Below are 23,739 nucleotides of genomic sequence, written 5' to 3'. Positions count from 1 at the left end.
CCCCTCTGTTAGCTCATTACTCAGAGTTAGGTCTCTCTCGCTGCTGTTAGCTCTATAATCATTACAGGCACAAGCAGAGGTATGCAATGGCTATTGATTTCCTATGAATAGCCTGCTGCAGGCCAGTTCATTAGGAAGGTGATCACAAACCACTGGATTAACTGGACTCAAGGCACGTTGTGAGAGGTTGTTGGTTTCAGGACATGTCGTGCCACACTGCACGTAAGTCAAAGGTGTTTTCATTCTTGCAGATGTCCCAGTAATGTGAGAGCACACATTTAGCATAGAGAACCAATAAGTTCAGACGGTGTGAACTTTTTTTGCGGCTCACTAAACAACACAACAAGAGAGTGGTTTATTCAGAAGAAGATATGATTTTGCTGCCAGAACGGTGGTCATCCTGGGGAAAACAAACCTCACTTTCTGCCTCTCTTGGTGCACTCCTCTCTTCTTCATGGCTGGAGGCTGGACGGAGGCTGCAGCTCCACCCGCCCGGCCGTTACTATGGCAACGCTATCTGGGCCTACCAAGACCTGAAGCCGAAGGACATCCTGGACAACAATACAATAGCAGCACAGCCAGGGTACCTGAGGGACTTAGACCTGAGAGGCGAGATCTGGGGGGTTGCAGATTGAGAGAGTAAATCCTCCCTCTTTCCCTACCTCCCTCGCACACAAACACAGTCAGGATTAGCTTTTCGCCTGTGAGTCTAAGAGGAAGTGGAACAATACTTGGCATTAAATGATTTTTCTCTGTCGCAGCTTTTCCTCTTATTTTTTTTTCATTGAAATCTCTTAAAAGAGATGTTTTTGATAACTATCTTGAGTGGATTTTCTGGTGAGTAAAAAGCATTCTTGATTATGGGAAGGGCCACATGGACGCGGTGTCAGATCCGAGATGGTTATTGCAGTCAAATGACCAGCTGCAGAGGGAGAGATCATGTGTCATTCACGACCTGAGCGTTCCGTCTCCGCACCAGAGTGGTCGTGACGGCTGCGGCGCTGCTCTCTGCAAGGTCCGGGCCGCACATCCCGCTGCTGGTGCCAGCAGTGGAGAGTAATAGAGATGTTTAGAGTCTATTTGCCGTGCTTGCATTCCTCCATGTACTGCTGCTAAAATAATAAGAGGGAGGGTTACCTCAGGTCGGCCCCAGCTGAGGGATACGGAACATGCATTGTTGTCATTGGCTCTATCTGAGGATCCCTCTTAAAGCCACAGCGCGGAGCTGAGGAGCCGGGCACTGCTGCCCACTTTGCAGAGGCACAGCGCTCAGAGACTGCAGGGCAACGGGTGAACGTACGAATGTGCTGAGAAGTGTGACTTTTGTGTGTGTGTGTGTGTGTGTCTTTTCATGTGTGTAAGTGTCACATTGCGTGTTCAATATTGCATGCGTTAACACGAGCACAAAATAATATCTGAGGAAGTCTCTCTCACATCTCCAAGTATCAATTATTGCTTTTGTTGAATCAGTGGTAAGAGAGGGAAACATTGTCCCGCTCTGTTGCTGCTGTTGCTGTTGGGTAACTGTATATCAAAGCAAGTATTTGTATTCCATTGAAGTGTTAAGAGGATTTTATTCAGCGTCATGAAGTGTTATTAGCCCCGCAGCACACCAACAGGCAATTGAAAATCTTTATTCTGGAGAAGAGGGAGTCATGCTGTGCGCTGACTGAGTTTACTCAGTTTGTGTGCATCTTTTGTCTGACAGCTTCTCGTGGTTTTTCGAAACATGAATCCGTGTCTATTTAAAATGTGTTTATTTCTCAGTGGGTGCACAAACATTGTAGATGTCCATGTGTGAATAACTGAGTGTGGGACCTGCTTAGTCATGCTAAAACACCCGTCTTACACCTCCTCTGTATCCCTTCACAGGCAGCCTAAGAAACAGGATGTTAATGCTTGACGGAATGCCTGCAGTCCGAGTCAAAGCTGAGCCCCTGGAATCGGAACAAGGGGTAAGAGAGCAGTTGTTTTCCAGACAATCCCTCCCCCCTCCAACCCCCACCCCCCACCCCTTTTTTTTCCTGCTTTCCTTTCCTCCTCCCGGCAATGGGCCGATAATCACTCCCAGGCCTAAGCAAGTGAGTGAGAGAGTGAGCGTGGGGGCTAAGAGGAGTGGTCGGAGAGCATGGTAGTAAGCAGGAAGAGGAGAAGAGCCGAGAAGAGGAGGAGAGCCACAGCTGGGGCAGGAATGCATCGGGGTGTTTTCGGGGAGGTGGCTGGGGCCAGCGGAGAGTTGCGCAGATGCAGTCACTGCGCCGGGGAGGAGGGTCACAGGGGAAACTTTAAATCAGAGCCATCGCTGTCCGTCCCTGCCCCCTGTACGTCTCCCAGTTTTCCCCCTCATCCTCCCTCACCCTTATTTCTCACAAACACACATGAGTAATCTCTCTGTCTTGCACACAAACACCGCTCTCCCTCTTCAAACGCTGTCACAGCTCCATCTCCTCCTCTACTGTATCTCACGCATGCCTCTGCTCTCTCTCGCTGTGCTCTCTCTCTGCTTCCATCACTCACTTGAAATTTATCACAGGGAAGAAGTTAATCGTCGCTCCAGCAATTCTGATGTTAATCTCCTGCTCAAAACCCACATTTTGTACATTAAATAATGACTTGACATTTCAAAATTCAATCCATATTTCTATACATGTAGTGAATCAAACACGGCATACCTGACTCAATGTTGAAAAGATCTTAGCACAGCCGAATCTACGGTGGTTTATAATTAAGTTCCGTTTTACAGTAAACCACATATTATTTTTCGGTTGAGTGTCGATTTTCGGTCACATTCTGTACTGTGCAACTGCGAATGAGTCATCTTTACTTTATGGAATGTACAGTAGAAAAAAAACAGCAAGTGACAAAGGTGCTGCCAGTGACGGACATGAAATCCAACATGCGTGACCTTTGGTTCTGAATGTGTGAAAATGAAATAAAAAAATAAAAAAAAGACACAGAAGAAGAGAAAGCACAGCAATGCAGCTGTGCTGTATTATGTCAGTGTAAACTTACTGAAATTGGAATCAGCTGTGGTTGGTTTATTTATTACACGATCACATGATTAAAACTCTTACCTATTAAATATGGTGTGATATAGCTGCTGTAGCAGAAGTTGAGGCTTTATTGGACATCAGGTTTTTATTTCTGACATGCTGTTTGCATATAGGGCTGCAGGATACATATTGATATTCATTGTATTGATATTTAGTGATAGTACCAATAATCATCCCTACGGTATCGATATCAGGGTATTTGGTCAAATTTGTGATATTTGATTCCGTCGCCCAAGCCTGGCATTTCTGAGGTACTTTCGAGGAGATATCCAAAAAATCGTGACAAATCGGTATATCACTTATAGCCAAAATATATTGTAATACTATACTACTAAGACCATATCGCCTAGCCTTATGTGCAAGCATTTGTGAATAAGTTAAATCCAACATGTTGGTATTGGGTAAGCTTCTATGTAAAGAAACTGAAAGCATTTCAGAAGCATTTTGTTAACTGACTAAATATTTTGTGGAAGCAACATGAATTGCATTGATGAGATGCTCCACAGTCTACCAGTGTTGTGGCAATATGTTTAGAGATTGGACACATAGATGTTAGGGATTCTGAAATGAATAATAATAAAAAAAAATCTGATTCCCTACATTTTTTGTCTTATATAAGTGTGTTCGAATCAAAAGGCCACATTGCACCATTCACGCTCACTTTTGTGTATTATTCAATTAGACTGTGCCCGTTAGGAATAATGGAGTTTCCTTTTGCAGGGTTTTCATGGCCCACATACTGTACAGTAGCAGGGCTCTCCGGCCCAGCATACCTAGAAAATACAGTGGTCTTGTTATGGAGAAGCTGTTGCTAGGTTACAAGGGCTTTGTGTTGCTGCCACAGCTGTGTGTGCAGGGGGTGCAGGCCACTTAATATTTGTAATCATGATGAATTAGTGTTCACTTATTATTGATTTCCATTCATAACATATCAATAATATCTTGCCCCCCCCCCCCCCAATATTTCACGAGGAGCACTTTGTGGGAGAGGAGCGAAATAGTTTCTGTTGAGACGAACCCGGGAGCATTAGCCGTTGATGGATGAGAAAATACCAGCTGCTGATAGCCCCATCAGGTTACCTCAGGTCTTGTAGAGAATTGTTCTCTGTGTAGATGCTTTGTAGTGATAAGAACTGCGCCTGCCCCGGCAGCACATCTAAGGACCTGAGAAAGAGGCAGCAGGTGGTTACTTTCTGGGTGTCCTGCTCTCAGCTGTGGCTCAAGGGTCTGAGAGCTGTGCTCCTGTGCTGCTACCCAAAACCTTCAGGTTTGAAGTCATTCTGTAGTGATGTCAGTCACAGACAGGATGTGAGCGCTGCAGCCCACACGGCTTTGAAGTGCACCGAGATCCAATCTTGCCCTAACAGACTGTGCTTCCCTTTAGACGGCAGACACAGACAGACAGTTTAGGCTGCTGCAGAAATGTGGTCTTCATTTGGGTGGCGGGGGGCCAAGGGCTTGCTGGAAATGGTCCGCCTCGTTAGACAATTCGCCCGCAAGGGGCTGGAAAATCTGCCCCGCTAACCAGTATCCCCTAATAAAGACAATGGCATGTGGACAGAGGCAGGCAGGCAGGCAGGCAGGCAGGCAGGCAGGCAGGCGCGTCGAGCATATCTTTATACGTGCATGAGTATGTGTAGGTTTGAGCGCATGCAAGTGTTTGTATCTGTCAAAATGAAAGTGGGGGTGGCTTAAGTTTTCCACTTGTGATGGTTTAGATGTGTGTCAGAGTCTAACCCCAAGATGCAAATAACTTTCTGCTCCTCACTTCTAACACCAAACACTCTGCTGTTTTGACCTTTCCACACAAGTGTTCCCCGTTTTAATTCACACAGGGCTGACCCATTCTGCCACGTTATCAGTAACTGACCTAATTCCTAACTGCCACGATGGTGATCACTCCTCCAACAAGCCGAAAGGCAACAGTGAAAGTGAACCTATCACTTCCAAATACAGAAACAACAAACGCTTTTTCTTTTCATCCGCGAAAGCGATCAACCATCCTCAGTTCAGTTCTCTTTGAAACAACGTTCTTGGTTGGCTGTCACTGTTTTAAAAAAAGCAAGTTTGAATGACTTCGCACAAAAACATGATTTGTTCAGCTTGTTTTGACCACAACCACATCTTGCTTAAAATAAACTAGAATAGAGAATTGATGGTGATGCTTTGCTCTGCCCCCACTGCTTCACTTGATTCGTAAGCTAACATTCAGCTAGTGTTAGGCAGTTGCATTTTACATTAGCAAACAGTGTTAACTCTGTTTTTGATTTTCCCATCTATTGTATGCAAGTCTAAACTGTTATTTCCCAACATTAGGTGTCATGATTAACCATTATGCATTTAACTGTTTGCTTGTTTGGTTTTAACAAAAAGAGCACCCTTAACCTGTTGCAACAGGACATGCCATCAGTCAGAGAGACCTGAAGTAGGATACAGATCATTACAAAACAAATAATATGTATTTGCTGTTTGTATTGGGTCAGTTTACTAACTTCAGAGCTCCTGCACCCCCACGCCCCCCTGCGAGATGAGGTACCTGAGAACTTGGATTGACTCACATCCTATAGACTGTTGCTTAAAATATGACCTGAGTCCTTCACATAGAAATCCTCAGTCCATCAGCTTAAACAAATCAACCAAGGGATTGAATAGACAACAGAGAGCCGGGAAGGCTTCATTTTTGAACGTCACGATACAGTCTGCTCACCTATGGCCAATAAAAAAGTGATTATTGTAAATGTATACAAAATGTTACTTAGAGTGCCTAAGGGGACACGTTTGAAATTTAATACACTATTTTGTTCACCTCTTGTGGTCCACAGAGCTCATTTTCAGCAAAAAAAGTTTTTCTCAAAAGCAAAAGCAAAGATTTCTCAATAAGCCCTTTCAAAGAAATGTTATGTGTTTTCGTTACCCTGATTATACCACAGTTAAAGGCACAAAACATCTGTCCTTTGTAGCCGTTAGCTTCAGTATAAACACATGCCACATGTGACATTTCTGTTTGACTTCTATTGCTTTTATTAAAGCACGAAACAAAATACACCAACGTTTGATAAATCTGTATCCGTTCATACCAGTTCAGACTGCAACTGCTTTTTGGTTGACAACCTCATATGATAGTGACACTTTGTAAAAATACAGTACACTTGTTTAGTCATTATTGGCTTCCGGCTCTATTTAAGAATTCAATTGCATGAACAGGTGTGTGTATATATGCCACAACAGCTTGAAACTTGACTCAGGAAATCAGAGTTATAACATATTTTGTTAACCATGAAATATAAGTGAGTGGCATTCGGATGACACTCGAGGTTGGCACATATATTTTTTCTCCGGCTTCCTCTTTTAATTCTGTCTTCTTTCAGCGGCAGGAAAAACTGGCAGCACTGAAGAACTTCAGCAGCCAAATAGACACACTTTAAGAGCCCATACTGAGTAAGACAAGATTTCCAAAACACTCAGATCAGCCTCAATGGGTCTCATGACTTCAAAGCCTTCAGGCAGTATTGCTCCAGGCAGTCCGTGACACTCACATCCTATACAGCGTGCGAGTTTACAGAGAGACCACGGGCAACAGCAGCTGGATGATAGCCTGAGGGTCTGTCAAGAAAAGCTACATTTGATGCAGACGTTGATGCAAGAGAGGAGCAGAGGACATTTGGCATCAAAAACATACATATTATCAATTAAGGGATATTTCTTTTGAAATGATTTCAAGGTAAAACTGTGGAGCGGCAACAATAGATCGAGATACAGACTGGAAGAAATCCAATCCAAAACTCAGATAGCCCAGAGGATCTCTATTTTCCTTTGAACTTCGTCTGTTTAGCATCTAAAAGCACTAAACAAACATTTCAGGAATGGGTTATATCACACTATAACATCATAATGAGCAAATGCAAATATTTTTTAAAGGTCCACTGTGCAGTATTTAGGGGAAGGAATTGAATATAATATTCCTAATTGTGTTTTCATTCGTGTATAATCACCTGAAACTGAGAATCCTTGTGTTTTTCATTACCTTAGATTGAACCTCTTATGTCTGCAGAGGGAGCGTGTCCTCTACCACAAAGTCCACTATATTGCAGTGCCATGTCCCTTCAGTAACCCAGAACAGACAAACCAAACACTCTAGAGAGGGCTTTTGATATTTTTAGCAAAAAGGCTGCAGCCTGAGATGAGGAGTGTTCAGTTGGTTCCAAGCTGCAGTATCGCTGCTAGATGCCACAAAATGCTACAGATCAGACCTTTAACTCCTCCTGTGGGCACCCATAGGACAGCATGATAATGCACGACAATATAATGTCCTTGTAGTTGTCTACAACTATAGTATCAAACATTTATTAAGCATTTGTTTACTTTTTGTAAATCCTGAATAGGTGGACTGAAGGTGAAGTTTTACTGAGTGCTAACAAGGAGGGCCAATGGTGACTGATTGACTGAAAGGAAATCTGCTGAAATGCATGTTTGAGCATATTGACATTGTGAGGATAACAAGTGAGTAGAATTAAACGTCCAGTAAGAAAGGATCACTCTCCCAGGACGGACAGAGCCTCCAGAGTCCACCATATTGCACTGCCATGTTTCTACAGTAGCCCAGAATGGACAAAGCAAACGCTAGGCTCTAGAGCATTCCTTTCCTGTGTTTTGCATTTTTGGCAGCCACCTCAAGGGAAGAGAAGAGATGAGGAGTACTCAGCTGGTTGCAATGTACAACTGCACTGCTAGCAGCCAGTAAATCCTACACACTGGACCTTTACTTTCTTCACCCGCAAAGTCAGTATCCAATAATTGTGATTTTGAGTCTCCACTAGCAGTGTAACGATTTTTCTACTACATCGATGAATTGATTTATATTCCTACGATCCAACTACATCGATCTGTGCTCAGCAAGTTGGCCTTCCAGGTGACATATATCGATTAAAAAATTGTTTGGAATGGTAAAGAATCGATTGTATCAGTACTAGGAAATTGCACATTGGATTTAAGCACGGCAAACTTCTTGGATGTGTAGTTTTTTTTAGCACTTTTAACGATAAAGACGTGTTAAACATTACTCGATTCAGACTGCCTGTCTGTGATGTCATCAGCACGTGCCAGCAGCAGTGCAAGGTAACGTCAGCAGGAGTAGCAGGTACACCCACTGTTAATTCAACCTGAAGAAATGTTGGTTACACTTACTGTACTCTTTTTATATTGAAAATGAAAGCGACCTCCTGGTTGCACTTCATTAAAATAAAAGGTTAATACATTTGCCACTAATTGTTGTTTACTTGTTTATATCCATAATTTAAACCTGATTCCCTCACAAGAAACAAGAGGGATCTAGGAAACTTCACCTGTACTGTCCAGTATCCAGGTATTTATTTCACAGTCACACTGGATAGAATTTTTGGCTAAAAAAAGTTACTGAATCATATCGGATCGTATCGTTCTAAATGAACCATGATCGTCCTTGAATCGTATCAGCAGCCACGAATTGTGATACGAATCGAATCATTGCCAAAATGAATCATTACACCCCTAGTCTCCACCCTTCAGAGTGATAACTTAACAAACACCCCATGGACATGACTCATAGCTTTATGAGTCAACAAAACAACTGACAATTGCAACTAAGACACTGAGCACCACAGAGCGATACAATAGAGGTTGCATCAACTGATTGGCGTCCGCTGCCTTGCCATACTTTGGCTCTCAGTGGCTCATTCATTAGCTTCTTGGCCACCAGTGGACTATTTAAATCCAATCATATTGTTACAGTTGTACAGAATAGCCATTACAACCTGACACCTCTTACTACAAAGACCCTCGTGCCAATGCCATTTGCCACTGCGGCTCCCTTCTCCACTGAGCCTCCTCCCGGCCAGTTGATGCTTTTGACTTTGCCATCTAATAATTATGTATCCATGTCTTCATTAAGGGGGGGAGGGGGCTTAGCTGTCCCAGCAGAACTCTCCCCTCCACTCAAAGCACACTGACTTCCACTCCAAATATAACTTTTATAACTATTTGCTATAAATGGTAAGTTCCTTGAGGGACTAACTGAGCTGTACTCCTAGAAAGAAAAGCAAGGAGGTTCCACGAAGGACGCAGCGCAGCAAAATCAATCATCTCATCCAATTTTTCTCAAAGACTATGGTTAAGCTTTTATCAACTATGATACCTAAGGCTGTTTATATACTCTTGCATATGTATACAGCAGAAAAACAAATGAAAAATGTTTTTTTTTTTTTTCTCCATAATTACATATGTGAAGTTGTGTTAAAACCCTCTAAAAATGCTTGCCTGGTGGCATGATGAATCAGGCCATAATGTGCTGTAAACATTGACCTGACACCACTGACCCCAAACTGAACCCCACCAAGGTCCAGAGGTCATCAGAGGGCATATTTCATGGGGTAGGGTTTGTTTTCCGACCGAGGAGGAGTCACGCAGGGAGAGGCGCATTTTGATTCATGGGGTCGTAACATTTCCTGTGGGCCGAAAGACGAGTATACAAGTCTGGAGTAAAAATAGTAGGCTACTACACAAAGAAACACACGCACGCACACACTCACACACACCACTCAGAAAAATCAGTAATTCACCACAGACCCACTCTCAGCCAGCATTACATAAGGGGAAAGAAATGCGAGTCTCAAAAACAAAAGCAAGGATGAAAATCCGGAACATTTTTCGTATCTGCTGCAGCTGCGATTGGAGTTTTTCCTTTGACTTTAACGAGCTTTTCCTGTACGATCAGTGAAATCCTGGATGTGCTCCCTCCCCGATGGCCCTAACTGTGACTCAGCCTCTGAAAGGCTCCACTGTGAGGATCAACACCAGCTCACCACACACTCTAGCACCCCTCCCACATTAAGCACAGTCAGTCTAGATTTGCTACATCACATGTAACACAGCTCATTTGACGCTATAACAGAAATTGTGATATCAGAGAAGGTCCAAAGTATGGGAGCCCGGACAAACAAATAGCTAGTGGCAGGGTGAGTGTCCTTTTTCAACCGTGCATGTTCTTCATTATCTTTTTCCAAGTAAACAGGTCCCTGAAACTTGTGTAGACAGATGGGGCGGTTGTGTTACAGTCTGCTTGGTGTTAAGTGAAAGATGTGTTGAGGGACGCGTAGAGCCACCAGCGTTGGCCTTAGGAGGCCCATCGCTGAGAGACCGAGGGAGATGGTCAGGAAATTGAGCCCATATGATGTTTTTCCACCGTCACAAAGGAGATTTAGGAGAGATACGAGGGGGAGCCAAGAGAGCTACGATTCTGTGGGAGTGATGGAAAACAGAGGAGGAAAACAGTGAGAGAGCAGCCCACGCCGAGAGAGAGAGAGAGAGAGAGAGAGTGAGAGCAAGGAGAAAGAGTGTGCGGTGGAAGGAGGCGAGAGCGTGAGAGGCGCTATCTTTACTCCTGCGCGATTCATCTGCCTGTGACATCATGCTAATCAAGGGGACCTCACGAGCGGACGCCTGAATGAACATGAGGAAATTAACCGCTCCTTTTTCTCAATAAAATGTCAGTGCGTTACCTTACTGACATATCTCTATCACGCACCATTGTTGTTCCCGGGGCTGAATGCGTGCACAAAAACAATTATCCTCTTCCTGAGTTCATTAATGTGTCAATCTGTCCGTAAATAGATCAATTGCAGACAGATTGTCCCACTTATTTCTCTCTTCCCTGCTGTGTGTGTGGCAGTTTAGTGCATTCTTAACTGGTTCATGGTTTGTTGGACCCGGTCGCTAATACTAACCTGGATGCTAACAGTCTGAACATAAACAATCAATCAGTTGTTACCTTCTCTTTTGCGCGTATTTAGCCATTTTAACGCCGGGGCCTGCCTCCCCCACGTGCAAACAAGTTCCCCTTTCACTATTTTGCAGAGGCGCCGGCGCTGCCTCCCATGTTTAACGCCAGCAAAGATGATTGTGATAGAAGATTAAAGAAATATAAACAAGCCATAGGTGTTTGTTTTTTTTTTAACCTATACCAGAATGATAATAGGTGCGGCCAGACCTTTCTCCAGTGCTGACACGGCGCTGTAGAGAGGGTCTGGCTGTGTAAGACTACCTGACATCTCAAACCAGATGTGGAGCAGACCAAGAGTAGCTACTGACACGGTTGCAGAAATGAAAATAGGATGCTTTCTTTCATGCATCGTGAGGCTCCCGTCTGACCTTTGATGGTATGCGTGCATGCACAAAGGCACTTAGTTAATGCTGAATGCTTATCTGCTAGGAGAGAACAGGCACATTTTGCTATCACTTCAGCAGAATGCTAACAAACAGTATTAAAAAAATTGCTTCGGATAGGAGCCACAGAAAGAAGGGCTTGCTTTACAACCTGCAGAAAGGACATCAATCTGTATGTATGAAGGGAAAGTGCTTGGAAATTGCATGAATGTAACTCTTAAAAAGCTGTATGAGCCAGTTTAAGGCAAATATATGACAGAAATGAATCACCAGCTTAAAGCTCTAACATAACATTCTTCTTCTACTCCCACAGTCACCCAAAGTGCGCCCTTATTCTGCGATGGACGGCGTCCCCTTCTTCCTCAGCAGAGTTAAAGCCGAACCTCCAGAAGACCTCCTCGCTCATGACCTGCACTTCCACACGCAGACCGAGCCCGTGGACCTGTCAATCAACAAACCCCGCCCCTCCTATTCATCCACCACCCCCACCACCGCCTCATCATCCTCCCCTCTCAGATCTGCTTTCTCTCCGTCTTCTTTATCGTCATCCTCCTCCTCCTCCTCCTCTCCATCGGTTATCACCTCAGCCTCATCGGTGCTCACGCCAGGCCCTCTGGTCGCCCCTGGAACCGGGGTGAGAGGTCAGCCGTATTTGCACATCCTGCACTCTGTGCCGCCGCCTCCATCCAGCCCTCTGAGCCTGCAGGGAGCAGGGAAGCTGGCCAGCCATGTTCACCGCATCCCAGTTGTGGTACAGTCACTGCCCCTCATGTACACCACTGCCGTTCGATCACCCTCCAGCCTCAACAACGCCATCATGCTACCTCTGCTGGACGAGGTCAAAAGCCAGGGCAAAGGTGAGACCATACTCTGTGAAATTACTTCCTGTTCATATGGGTGACTTGGGCCCTTTGGGATTTCTGTTAAACTTTTTTTTTTCCTGTTGGAAACACTGCAAGGTGCTGCAGCTATAAATTAAGCATTGATAGAACTATAAAGGAAATGACCCCAAACTGCAGTATGATTGCGCTAATCCCTCATGATTATATTAGTTTAGCATGGAAACATAAGCCACCTGATGTGCCCTTTTTCAGCTTTGACAGACAGTTTCTCCACCTGATAAAGATCAATTAGAAATTATTCACCTAAATCCATCAGGTTGATTGATTTGATTTATCAGCTGTCAAATATATATATATATATATATATATATATATATATATATATATATATATATATATATATATATATATATATATATATATATATATATATATATATATATATGGGGTGCTTTAAAGCCTGTTTAAACGGTTTCTGCGTTGTACTACAAGCTGGGTGTTTATGTTTATGTTAGCAGACTCCATATTCTAAACTAATGTTAGCCAGCACTGCTGTCTGTTGGCAGAGCGGACAGAGGCACTGAGATCAGGCACTCTAGAATGTGCATAAAGTCACATCTTTTGGACTGTCACAGAAAATCCTTCACAGCAGCATTAAATAACTTTAACAACTCGCCCACAGGCTTGCTGAGGCAACCGAGAGAGACGGGTAAGCTCTCAATTTACACTTCAAGTTATGATCTGCTCACATATGGCAAATAAAAATTTGAATTGCAACAAAATCTAACATCGAGCCACTTTAAATAATGAAATACCGATAGACTTTCATGGGAAATAGCACAACTTATGATCTTTTTTCTGATTAGGCTGTTTCTGGGTCAGAAAACAAAGACAAGTTGGCATTAAACCCAGTCAGTGAAGAAGCAGCTGCAGCACCTATGGACAGTAACGTGGCCTGATATATCCAAATGACAGGCTGTTTATGATGGCAGATTCGTCTGTAGTCAAGGCACTTGCAGACACAACGCTGTGAAAGCTGACAGTGTGTGTACGTTCTCTCAGAGACGGCCCCTCAGGCGATAGTGCTCCATCCTCAGAGTGAGGATAGAGTTCACAAGTTGAGAGGCTTGGATTTCTTAAAAAGCCTCTGGTGCAGGTAGCCCGGGCCACACCTGTTGTTACATCTCCCTCTCTCTCGTGAAGCAAATATCTGAGAACGTTTGTGTATTACACCTCGCTGGCCGGGCCGACACTGTGTTATTGGTTTTCTCTCTGGGTGTGGTTTTACTGCCAGCCACTGGGAGGGAGCCTACAGTAGGTGTTTCTGTCCAACTCTGAGTCGCACACAGGGCGCCTGTTGTGAAAGAGGCAGCTTCTTGTCACTCCCCGCAGGATAGACGGACACACGTGCATGTTGTGTGCGTGCAAGCAAACAAACAGATGTGTAATTAGAGCATGCGCTCGGACACACACTTGGCCGGCTGGGTGTGGTGGTCCCCTTAGAGATGGGCGTTTTAAAAATCTGTGTCTCCGCTGCTCCTGAGGAGAGGAGAGGAAAGGAAAGAAGGAAGGACAGGAAAAACAAGGCTTGCATAAGAGGGTGTGGATGGATACTGAAGATGGGTGGCACTTGCACAAACACATGCGAGTACACATATACACATCGGCCCAACATCAGCTCTGCCCAGTTCTGAAGGCACCAAACACAAAGGAAATGGGGTGAATGAGTGTTTAATGTTGGGTGCGGTGCATACAGTCACTTTTAATGAGACAGCAACCAGTAAGCAAACAGAAAGTTTGGCTCGTTACCGCACTTATTGTGGTTTATAGATTTATGTAAGAAGTCCCACAGTTCATTGATTGTTGAAGTAACAAGAGTGCTCTCCTGATATTTCTAACACTGAATTGAGCAATCGGGTGATCTCACAGCACACCTTGCTTTAATAGAAAAAAGTTAAGATACAAAGGAGAGAGAAAGGGCTACCCTTCAAAATTACTAAATAAAAGTACATCATCCTGCCATATGAACTAACAGTAACTGTAAGTTTGATAATATACATTTATTCACCAGGTTGAATGGTATTAGACTAAACTGAATGTACCAGCTGCATTGGATTGGTGCATTTCAGGCTCCAGCTGCTACTGACACCACCTAATATTTAGCTTTCTGGGATGTTTAGTGCATCACTATGAGGGCAGTAGGTGCATGTGTGCGGGCAACTATCATAATAATGACATGAAAAAAGCATTAATTGCTAACTTTGGGTTAACATAACTAGCCACCATAACGACATTTTGACAGCACTCTTATTGATTCAACAGAACTTTAAGTGTTAACGGTGATGTTACCTTGTGTTGGATCGTTACCATAAACTGTAGCCCTATATGGAAATTTAATAAATGATTATTACAAATATATATCCTTGGATATATGGACATATAGGTTTGTAATATATAGTACAAAACCCATACTACAGTATACATACACATATTAAAAAAAGCATGGCAACTATGATGAAAATATTTAGTTGATATATTACAAATGTATTCAAATCCATATGGTATATGTATAATTGATTATATATGTAATATATAGTCCAAAATATCTCATTTAAATACATAAACATATACATTTGTACTGTATACATTTGGACAATATGCAGACATAGGAAATGGTTCCATATTCTAATAGGTTTTATATTTTTTTCTGTGCAAATCCATGTGAAATCCATGTATGTACATACACTACATTTCCATATTGGACTGTACTGTCCTGTACTAATAAAAAAAAAACAAACAAAGTTATTCCTAGTGGATCACCATTTTTGGGATAATTGTGAATGTGCTCACGATACTTGAAAAAAAGTTTATTGATCTCCTGATTCATCTTAAATTGTTCGCATCCAGCCATTCCAAAATCCTGAGCATGCCACTGTGGCTGAAGGTTTGGCTTGCTCATTGTATCAACCACAATAAAGCTACATCTGCTACGTGTCCATACAGTGGATTCCAAACTAATGAAGGACATGAAGATGAGGTGTCCACCATTTATTTATCCTTTATTTATGCTGGATAACCTGTGATGTAACACAAAGTGTTTCTTAACAAAATTCAAGGTAAAATGATTCCAGTTTGTTTTATGTTTTGATGATTATCTGCTTGATTATTGGGAGAATTATATTCATATTCTCCCATGTCTTCACTGTACAGAGTTTCACTTAATTTGAGTTTGAAATGATCCCAAACTTTGGACACAGTCTGTCTTTTCTATCTGGCCTTTCTATCCTCTTTGCCACTTGCTGTTTTCTCTCCGATGGTCCATTTTTACTAACCACACCATGAAATCAATGCATTGGCAGAAAGTAATGGGAGTCCGTGTGAAGCACAGTTCACCGTATATAGTTGTGTGGATTAAAGCTTCGATGTGAAGAATTTGCACCAAAGATTTTATGTTATCGAGGTACTTGAGGAATCGTCTCAGCCTCAGAAATTAGTGCTACAAGTTAGTAATACCCTGGGAGTCACTTACTTAAGCCCACTCGCCCCATATGGAGAGCGGCCTGAGGGTCAAGAGAGTCCACATTTACCTTGTTTGACTTGATACAAACCCGACAACCATGTGCAGTGATGCAAGGCTCCGTCATACTGAAGCTTTCAACACAGATACAAAAAAACACTTTCACACATACACACACACACACACACACACACACACACACACACACACACTACCACTGGCCCTCATGCACACACAGGTTGGCCATCCTCTTTAAGAGAGGGCGGGTACCCTTCCCTTCACTGCTGTCTCCCTGTCTCCAGCAGGAGGTTGCCATGGAAACAGGGCTTGACTGGAAACAACAGGAGAGAAAGAAAGAAATCCGGTGCTCTGCCCACCTCTCCACCACTCCTCCTTTGTGTCCCTCGCTCAAAATACCCCTTTCCAACACGATGCATTTCCAAGTAATTACAGGTTTCCCATAGGGTAGGAGAGCTGATGACCACTCTGCATGTCTTAGTCTACGTCCACAGTTAGAAGCCTTTAGAAGCAAAAGCTTCAACAGACTTACAGTTTTATTTCAGCACCCACCCCCCAGTAATAACACCATGTCTGCTCCTAACTCTAGACCCTCATTATGGGCCATTATGGCCACAGTCTCAGCTGAGAGGGCAGAGAGGGTGAAGTCCTGATAGCCTGTAAAAGCAGCAGGCTTACAATAACCGGGAATGTTGCAGAACTCAGTGGATAATGGATCACAATATATTTGGTGTTTTGCAATGATCAGGTCTTCAGAAACAAGAACAGTCATTAGTTATTTGATTTACTATGTTGTGCATGTGTCTTTCTGCAGTTTCCAAGTCGTGCATTCTTCTGTATTTTAACTTAATCAATGTTTATTCGAGTAGATTTCCAGCAACTTTTCTTCGACAAGCAGTCTCTGGCAGCTTTTTATCTTTATTTTTTTAAACAACCATCTCCTGAGCTATCCAGGATGTATGCAGTCTGTGTCCATGGAGACACAGATGACAGAATGGCTGCAGGCCCTGGCAATATATTCAATGAGTGGTTCAGGGGAGAAGTTGTCACAACTTGGGGAATAGATGTAACTTTGTCATGCAGCTCAAGAGACAGAGACCCCAGTGCTCACTGACTCAGAGGGTCGTGGTTAGCTGGCCAGTCTAATGTTGGACATTTCTTTTTTTGGTTACTGTGCAAGAGAACAGAATCAAAGACGGGACGAAGCTAGTTTGCTTATCACCCTGATCTTCTGTGAAAAGAATACAGCAGCCACTTGCACTTTTGTGAGGTCTTCGAGGCTTTTGCACTTTGTCACTGCCATGAACATGATTCTCTGTCATTTGCACATGTAGGGGAAAGGAGGACAGAGTGCTCAGAAGAGTCGCACTCGTGCATGCACACATACTTTAAACTGAGACATGTTCGGTATTCACACGCGCACTCAATCGCAAGTGCACAAATGCTCCCACTGACTCCCGTGTCTGTGTCCCGTCCTCACAGCACACACAGACCCCAACGGCCTGTCGCCAAGGCAGATCAAAAGTGACAGTGATGACGACGACCTGCCAAACGTGACCTTGGACAGTGTTAATGAGACCGGCTCCACAGCGCTGTCTATAGCCCGCGCCGTACAAGAGTGAGTATCATGATCTGTGTGTTTGGGAAATGTTGACCCTCTGTACTGACTTTTTCTCCTCTGCTGGCCCCAACATGTCTTAAAAAAAAAAAAAAGAAAAATCAATGTATCTCTGTCTTGAATTATGTCCTGCCAGGAAGATGTTTTGGAGGGTCTGTCACAATCTGTATACTCTGCACTGCTGTTTGCTGCTTGTTTACATGGGAATTCTTAGTGTTGGAGAAAGTTAATTTGTCCTAAACTAGCTTTCCCAAATTGCTCATTTATGAAACTAAATGCTTCATGAAATTACTGACACCGCAAAACTCAAAATATTATGGTATATCTGTCAAATTTTAATAATACCTCATTACACATAGTACAGGATAGAATCACAGAGAAATCACCATTTCAATAACATAAATGGGACTCATGTAGACAATTTTCACTGACAATTAATACCCTTTATTTGGTGGGTTTCTTATGGCCTTATTTCAAGGGCCATAAAAGATAAAGAAAAAAAACAACATGAAGGGAGTGTAAAATGTCACAGGCGTATAAATGTAACAGTTACTTTTGAGAACAATGTTCTAAAAATGTTTCCAGTGGTTTCTGAGGTGGAGGGTAGAGTCTCTTGCTCGATAAGTTACAAAACAGTCCATTGTGGCTCAGAACAATGTCCCTACATTTATACAGCTAATGTATGCATTGTCTGTTGTTAGCTGACTGATCCACAGTTATGAATAGGTGCCACACAGTGATTTAGCTTGCTGCCATGGTCGCAAACTTTGACCAATGTTATTTAAATGAAATGATTGTTTGTTTTTTTAAACAATTCAAAGGAAACACATCATATGAAACAATCATATCTTCAGCGTTTTATGTTCTTGCGCATGTAAATGTTCTTGAAATTTGAAAAGGCCAGACCAGCGCAAGCTCCTCTGTCCCACTGCACCTGAAATGCCTTGTCAGTAGTCCCACCTTTAATTCTGTTACTTTGTGACATCACAGTATGTCACCATGTCACATACACACGCAGCTGCTCTGTTGTTGTTAGCGGTGCAGGGTCAGGCACGTGTAAGATGACCAGTCAGAGCAGACTGGGTATTCGGGAGGAGGGGCCTTAAAGAGACAGTATGAGAAAACTGAAGTGTTTTTGACCCCGGTCTTTGAATATATTCATATCTGGCAGAGGTCTGTTTTTGGCTTTTATTATGAAAATACAGTCCTTTTTTCCCTCTCTATTAGCTGTTGTTTATCAAGCTGGTGAGGTTGAAACACAAAGAACATGTCAAATTTAAGGGTTAGGGTTAGGGTTAAAAGGATGCCTATGTGAGCAGGGGCAATATAGGTTATGCAACATGAAAATTAGTCAGGAAGTTTGTATAAACTGTATAAAACTGTGCACGAAGCACACTAAAAACTAGAGCTCTGACATGGCTTTACAGAGTTCAGAGTATAGATGTATAAAAAATGTTTTCCCTGACACCGCTCATTGTTAGTCACCCTGGATGAGAGCATCATTTACATATAAACCCTGTGTAAAAGCTAGCATCGTGCATTTTCTGTGTGCCTTCCTAACTGCTCCTGCACATTTGGACGTGTCAGCGTGGGCGTGCATCTATATGGCTGACTGCGTACGGCTCAGACGTACTTTTGTACCACATTCGGCCTACAGACATCACAACTCCTGTGGTGCCAGTCCATCTGTGTTGAATGAAAAGACTTCCCTCTCCAGTGGCTGACAGCTTACAGGATCCTGATCAGAGACGGGAAATCAGGAACATTTGGCTCTGCCCTGCCCTCCTTCCCCCCACCGCCCATAAAACCAGAGCAGTCATAGCTAGCCGCCTGGCCAGACTCAAGTTAATGCCCATAGGACTTTTATTTAGACTCACTGTAGGGAAACTATTCCAGGACTCTGTGAGAATCCTGCTAATGATGTAGCAGCACTAACAAGGCAGAGACTGACGTTCGTCCAGCCCCGACTGGCTGTGTTTTGGTGTTAAGCGTCCAGCTTGCAGGGCTGACATTGTGCCGTTGCACTGTTTGCCTCTGCACTGCTGGCGGCGCGAACATCTACAGTAACTCAGCTAAACGAGTTATTGTGGTGGCACTGTGGAACACATTGTGGTAGAAACTAGTTCTCTGGCCGTGCTTGTTCTATGGTGAGAGTACACTCAGAGGTGCTGTGTTTCAGGGAAGACACACACTCTCCTTCACACACACACACACACACACACACACACACACACACACACACACACACACACACACACAGACACTCAGTGGAGGACTCAGGTTTCTGTACAGGTTATTGAAAGGGACAGGCGTGCCCCTGAGTGCCACACGTGGGCACCGGGTGGTCAGAGGAGAACAGGGGTTGGCAGGACCCAACCTTTCACTGCCCAAGCTTTCACTATGGAGAGAAATCACCAGCCAGGCTTAGCAATGCCCTGCCAGAGCCTGCCCACACACTCACTTCTCTGTGTGCAAAGTGCAGACTGTGCTGTGTAGAAACCGTGCTCCCGTGCGTGTGGAAAGTATGCACGCACGTCTGTAGGTATTAATCCACCGCTGTGCGTGTGTGTGTGTGTGTTTGCACTGTATGCATGCACGTGTTTTCTGCGCAGTGGACACAACAGCTGGTTCCAGAAGGAGGTCAGCCATTGTCAAAAGGAACACAGACTTGCATGTTTGTCTGTGAAAAACAAAGCAGTCTGTAGTCTTCTTGATTTACATGCCGGCTTGGCCACATAGACGGAGAATGTGCGTTCTGTATTGACACAACACATGCGCTCCGCGGACATCTGCACCGCAACAGAAGCCGACAGCGCTTCTTTGAAATATATCAGCCCATTGTGTCGCCGTGTTTTCTCTTTCTTTTCATTTTTTAATCGAGTGCAGCGCAAGTGCAGAAAGGACTGCTTTACGTAATTTGGTTGCCACATTTACACAAGCAGTCATCCAGAGAGCATCAGAGAGGAGAAGTGTAAGGGCGGAGGATGGGAGTGCCTGCAGCTTTCAATCCAGGTATCCATATATAAATAAATGAGTGAAAGGAGAGAGTGAGATAGGGTGAGTGTGTGTCTGTGTGTGTGTGTGTGTGTGTGCCTGCGTGTGTCATGTGCTTCTTGGGCAGCCTCCTCCATATTCATGCGTTTCCCTGGGGACGGGTGGATAGGCTATTGTGGGAGAGCACGAGTGAAAGAGAGGGAGACAGTTGGAGAGGGAGAGAAGGTGTGTGTGTGTGTGTATTTGTGTGTGTGTTGGGTTTAGGGGCTTGTGTTGGAAAGGTTGTCTCTGCTGAAGTCTGGCTGGTCCCCAAGGACCTGGGGGCCACGGAGCAGAGCAGGTGGAGGAAAGAGTTGGGGGGGATTGAGGCAAGGGCTAGTATCCTCGGACAGGTACAGGAATGCCCTGTGGGCAGTCTTCCAGAGCATACACACACACTCACACACACACAATCCATTTCCTGTTTTCTTGATAAATCCACTATTACTGCGGGCCTGTTTGAGAACTGCGTAGCTGTTGTTATGACCTCGTTTCCGATGAGAAGTTAGAAAAATAGTGTGATATTGTGGGAAACCCCTGTCACAGGTGACACACATGCACTAACCCCCTCGCTGCTTCTCTCCGCCTCTGCGGCGCTCGCGTCGAGCAGCGGATGAAGAGAGGGGGGAAAAAGGGGAAACAAAGGAACCAAAACAGAGGTCAGCTCTGTTTGAAATGGTTCTCAGCTGTACTTCCTATTTCTCTCCGCTGCTCTGGGAGACACAAACAGACACATTCACACAGCCGCAGTGACGCAGGGTTCAAGGCGGTGTGAGTCTGCCTCTGGGCTCACATGAGAAAACACAACAGATTGATTCTCATACAAAGCAGCGAGGATACATATAGACAGAGACATGGTGTCAAAACATATAAGGATATATTGTTTGTGTGGATACGTTCACCCCACACACATCTTCACGTTTATTTGTTTTCTGCTGGGTTTCTTTGCCACATTTTCGTCTCATTAGTTGAGAAAATGATTCAGCTTTTGATTACACAGAGGAAGACTTTTAACTTTAAAGGACAAGTGTGAAGGATTTAGCATCTAGAGTCTAGCATTGTGACTAGAGATTGCAACCAGCCGAATACAGCTCGTTTCCTACTGTGGTCACTGTAAGACAAAAGACTGAGAGTGCCCTCTCCAGCGCCAGTGTTCTGGGCTACTGTGGAAACGTGATGGTGCAACATGGTGGAGCACCCGTTCCCTCTGTAGCTCGATCTAAGGTAATGAATGAACATAAACATGAAACACAAGCTTCACATAGTTATGTGTTAAGGAAGACATAATTATGCTACATATTCCATTTCTGTCAATAGATTCCTGTAAATCCTACAAACTGCGCCTCCAAGGGGAAAACCAGTATGAGCGCAGTGATCTTTTACTATGGATTTACACATATTGTAGGCCCACTGATATAAATAGCAGCCTAAAACTGCTCGTAGCTTCTTCCAGAAGCAGTGGTGAAATCTTCTCAACCCACAGGGAAGCATGAAAATCGTTCACCTGCAGTTAAAACGCGAGTTTATTTTGTAACAAAGGCAACATGGAACCCTGAAATTGAAACTAACCCTGTCATCTTTTTTGATGAATGATTTCACCTTAGCACAGTAAGAGAATAATGAAAAATGTCCATCACAGAGCCTAAAGTGATGTCCTTAAATGTCCGACAGTAACGTTGTCCGATGAACAACTGTAAACCAGAGGTGGAAGAAGTATTCAGATCCTTCACTAAAAGTACTAATGCTACACTGTGAAAATACTCCTGTACAGGCAAAAGTCCTGAATTCAAAACCGTGCTGTGGACTTCACAGAACAGACAGTACGGATTGGCAGTCAAACCTCCTCCATGTTAGTGCTCATCACTGGAGCCCCCCAGGGCTGCGTGCTCAGCCCCCTCCTGCTCACACTGTACACCCATGACTGCACTGGCAGACATCAAGAGAACTCTGTAGTGAGTTATGCAGCCGACACCACCATCATCAACCTTATTATAAACAGCGGTCAGAGTTAATATCGGGAGGAAATCAATAATCTTGCAGAGTGCTGCGCAGAGAACAATCTGCTGCTCAACGTCAACCAAGGGGCTGATTTTACAACGAGGAGACAAAGACATGCACCCGTGTCAGTGGAGCTGAGGTGGAGCAGGTGAACAGTTATAGGTCAGCGGGAATCAGCACCCAAGCTGACCTATTTTGGTCATCACACAGAAAAAGGGGCCTTCTATGAAAACTTATGAAAAGCTAAATTCCAGAGCCAACTACTTGGTCACAGAGTCATAGAAAGTCATAGAAAGCATCCTGACTGGAAACACCACAAAACAGCATGGAGGGCTGCCAGTTTGTGGTGTTTCCAGTCAGGATGCTTTCTATGAAAGCTCTGCAGCGGATGATTAAACCCACCAGAACATCACTGGTACCCGTTGACAGAGCACCAGTGATATCAAAGAGGTCACATGTCTGCAGAGAGGGTTGAAAGGGCTCTAAAAAAACCTGTTCACCATTCTGTGAAACCGTTGAACTCGTCCACTCAATTTCGTTTTGAAACCTGGTTTGTAAAATGACAAATAAATTAACCTTAATCCTTGATCATCCAAAGTTTAGTTAACTATAAATTAACCATTTATTAGTGGTGGTTATTTTTAAAAAGTGTTGTAGAAGTTGAATATGGTTTTATCTGTGATAATGGAGGATCACTAATCAGTATCGTTTGTCCCATCGTGAAATTTCTCCGTGTACCCAAAATGGATTAAGCCTAGAAACCCGTCGCGGAGCTTTTGAAATTGAGCAGTGACAACGGAAGAATTATCACCAGCAGCGGAGCAGCCATCGTGGCACTTGAAAACGAGTTAATTTATTATGAGTAATGAGTCGTCCTTCGTTCTTTGTTTTGGGAGCTGTTGTACTCAGGGATTCCTAAATTATATCATAATCACAGAGTCACTTCATGGGATGAAGTCAGAATGTAAACATCCGCCTCTCCTGCTAGATGTCTGAGCTCAGAGTGTTTCCACTGTTAATCCTGCCCCTCCTCTTCACTGCCCTGGACACGCGTGCACGCACGCACGCACACACACACACACACACGGGCCTATGGAGATCATTAGATGGCCTGGTAATCATTTCTAATTAAAACTCAGTGTTTTCCTTCACATTTATAAATACACTTATTTGTCCAAATGTTCAGTTTGGACATAATGTTGCAGTGAGATATTTTTTGGAGAAAGACAGAGGGGAATGAGAGGGGAGCTGGAGTCCACTTCATATCTGACCCGTGTGCTCATTTCCTGTTCGGCTTCAGATTGGCAGTGAGCCAAGAGCAACAGGTGATCTGTATATGTGTGTGTGTGTGCGTGTCTCTTGATTTCTGTGTATTAGTGTGGCCCGTGTGTACGTGTGGCGCCTTGATTGCCTTAGTGTGTCTTGAGTCTGCGTTTGACGCATCGTGCCTCGGTGCAATGCAGA

At 43.8% G+C, this 23,739-nt stretch overlaps 1 protein-coding gene across 3 annotated transcripts in view; it reads left to right on the top strand.

Annotated features, from left to right (window-relative positions):
- klf12b (Kruppel-like factor 12b) overlaps positions 1–23,739 on the top strand; it is a 46,214-nt gene that overhangs the window by 13,646 nt on the left and 8,829 nt on the right. For all 3 annotated transcript variants that reach the window (XM_037109772.1, XM_037109773.1, XM_037109774.1), the window contains exons 2-4: positions 1,873–1,955; positions 11,563–12,106; positions 17,109–17,244. In XM_037109772.1, coding sequence (XP_036965667.1) covers positions 1,873–1,955; positions 11,563–12,106; positions 17,109–17,244 — 763 coding nt within the window. The remainder of the gene's footprint in view (positions 1–1,872; positions 1,956–11,562; positions 12,107–17,108; positions 17,245–23,739) is intronic.

Source organism: Acanthopagrus latus, chromosome 9, assembly GCF_904848185.1.
Source record: "Acanthopagrus latus isolate v.2019 chromosome 9, fAcaLat1.1, whole genome shotgun sequence".
In the NCBI taxonomy this organism is placed as follows: Eukaryota; Metazoa; Chordata; class Actinopteri; order Spariformes; family Sparidae; genus Acanthopagrus; species Acanthopagrus latus.
Note: the sequence above shows the minus strand (reverse complement) of the source record. Positions and strands in the feature narration are given on the sequence as shown.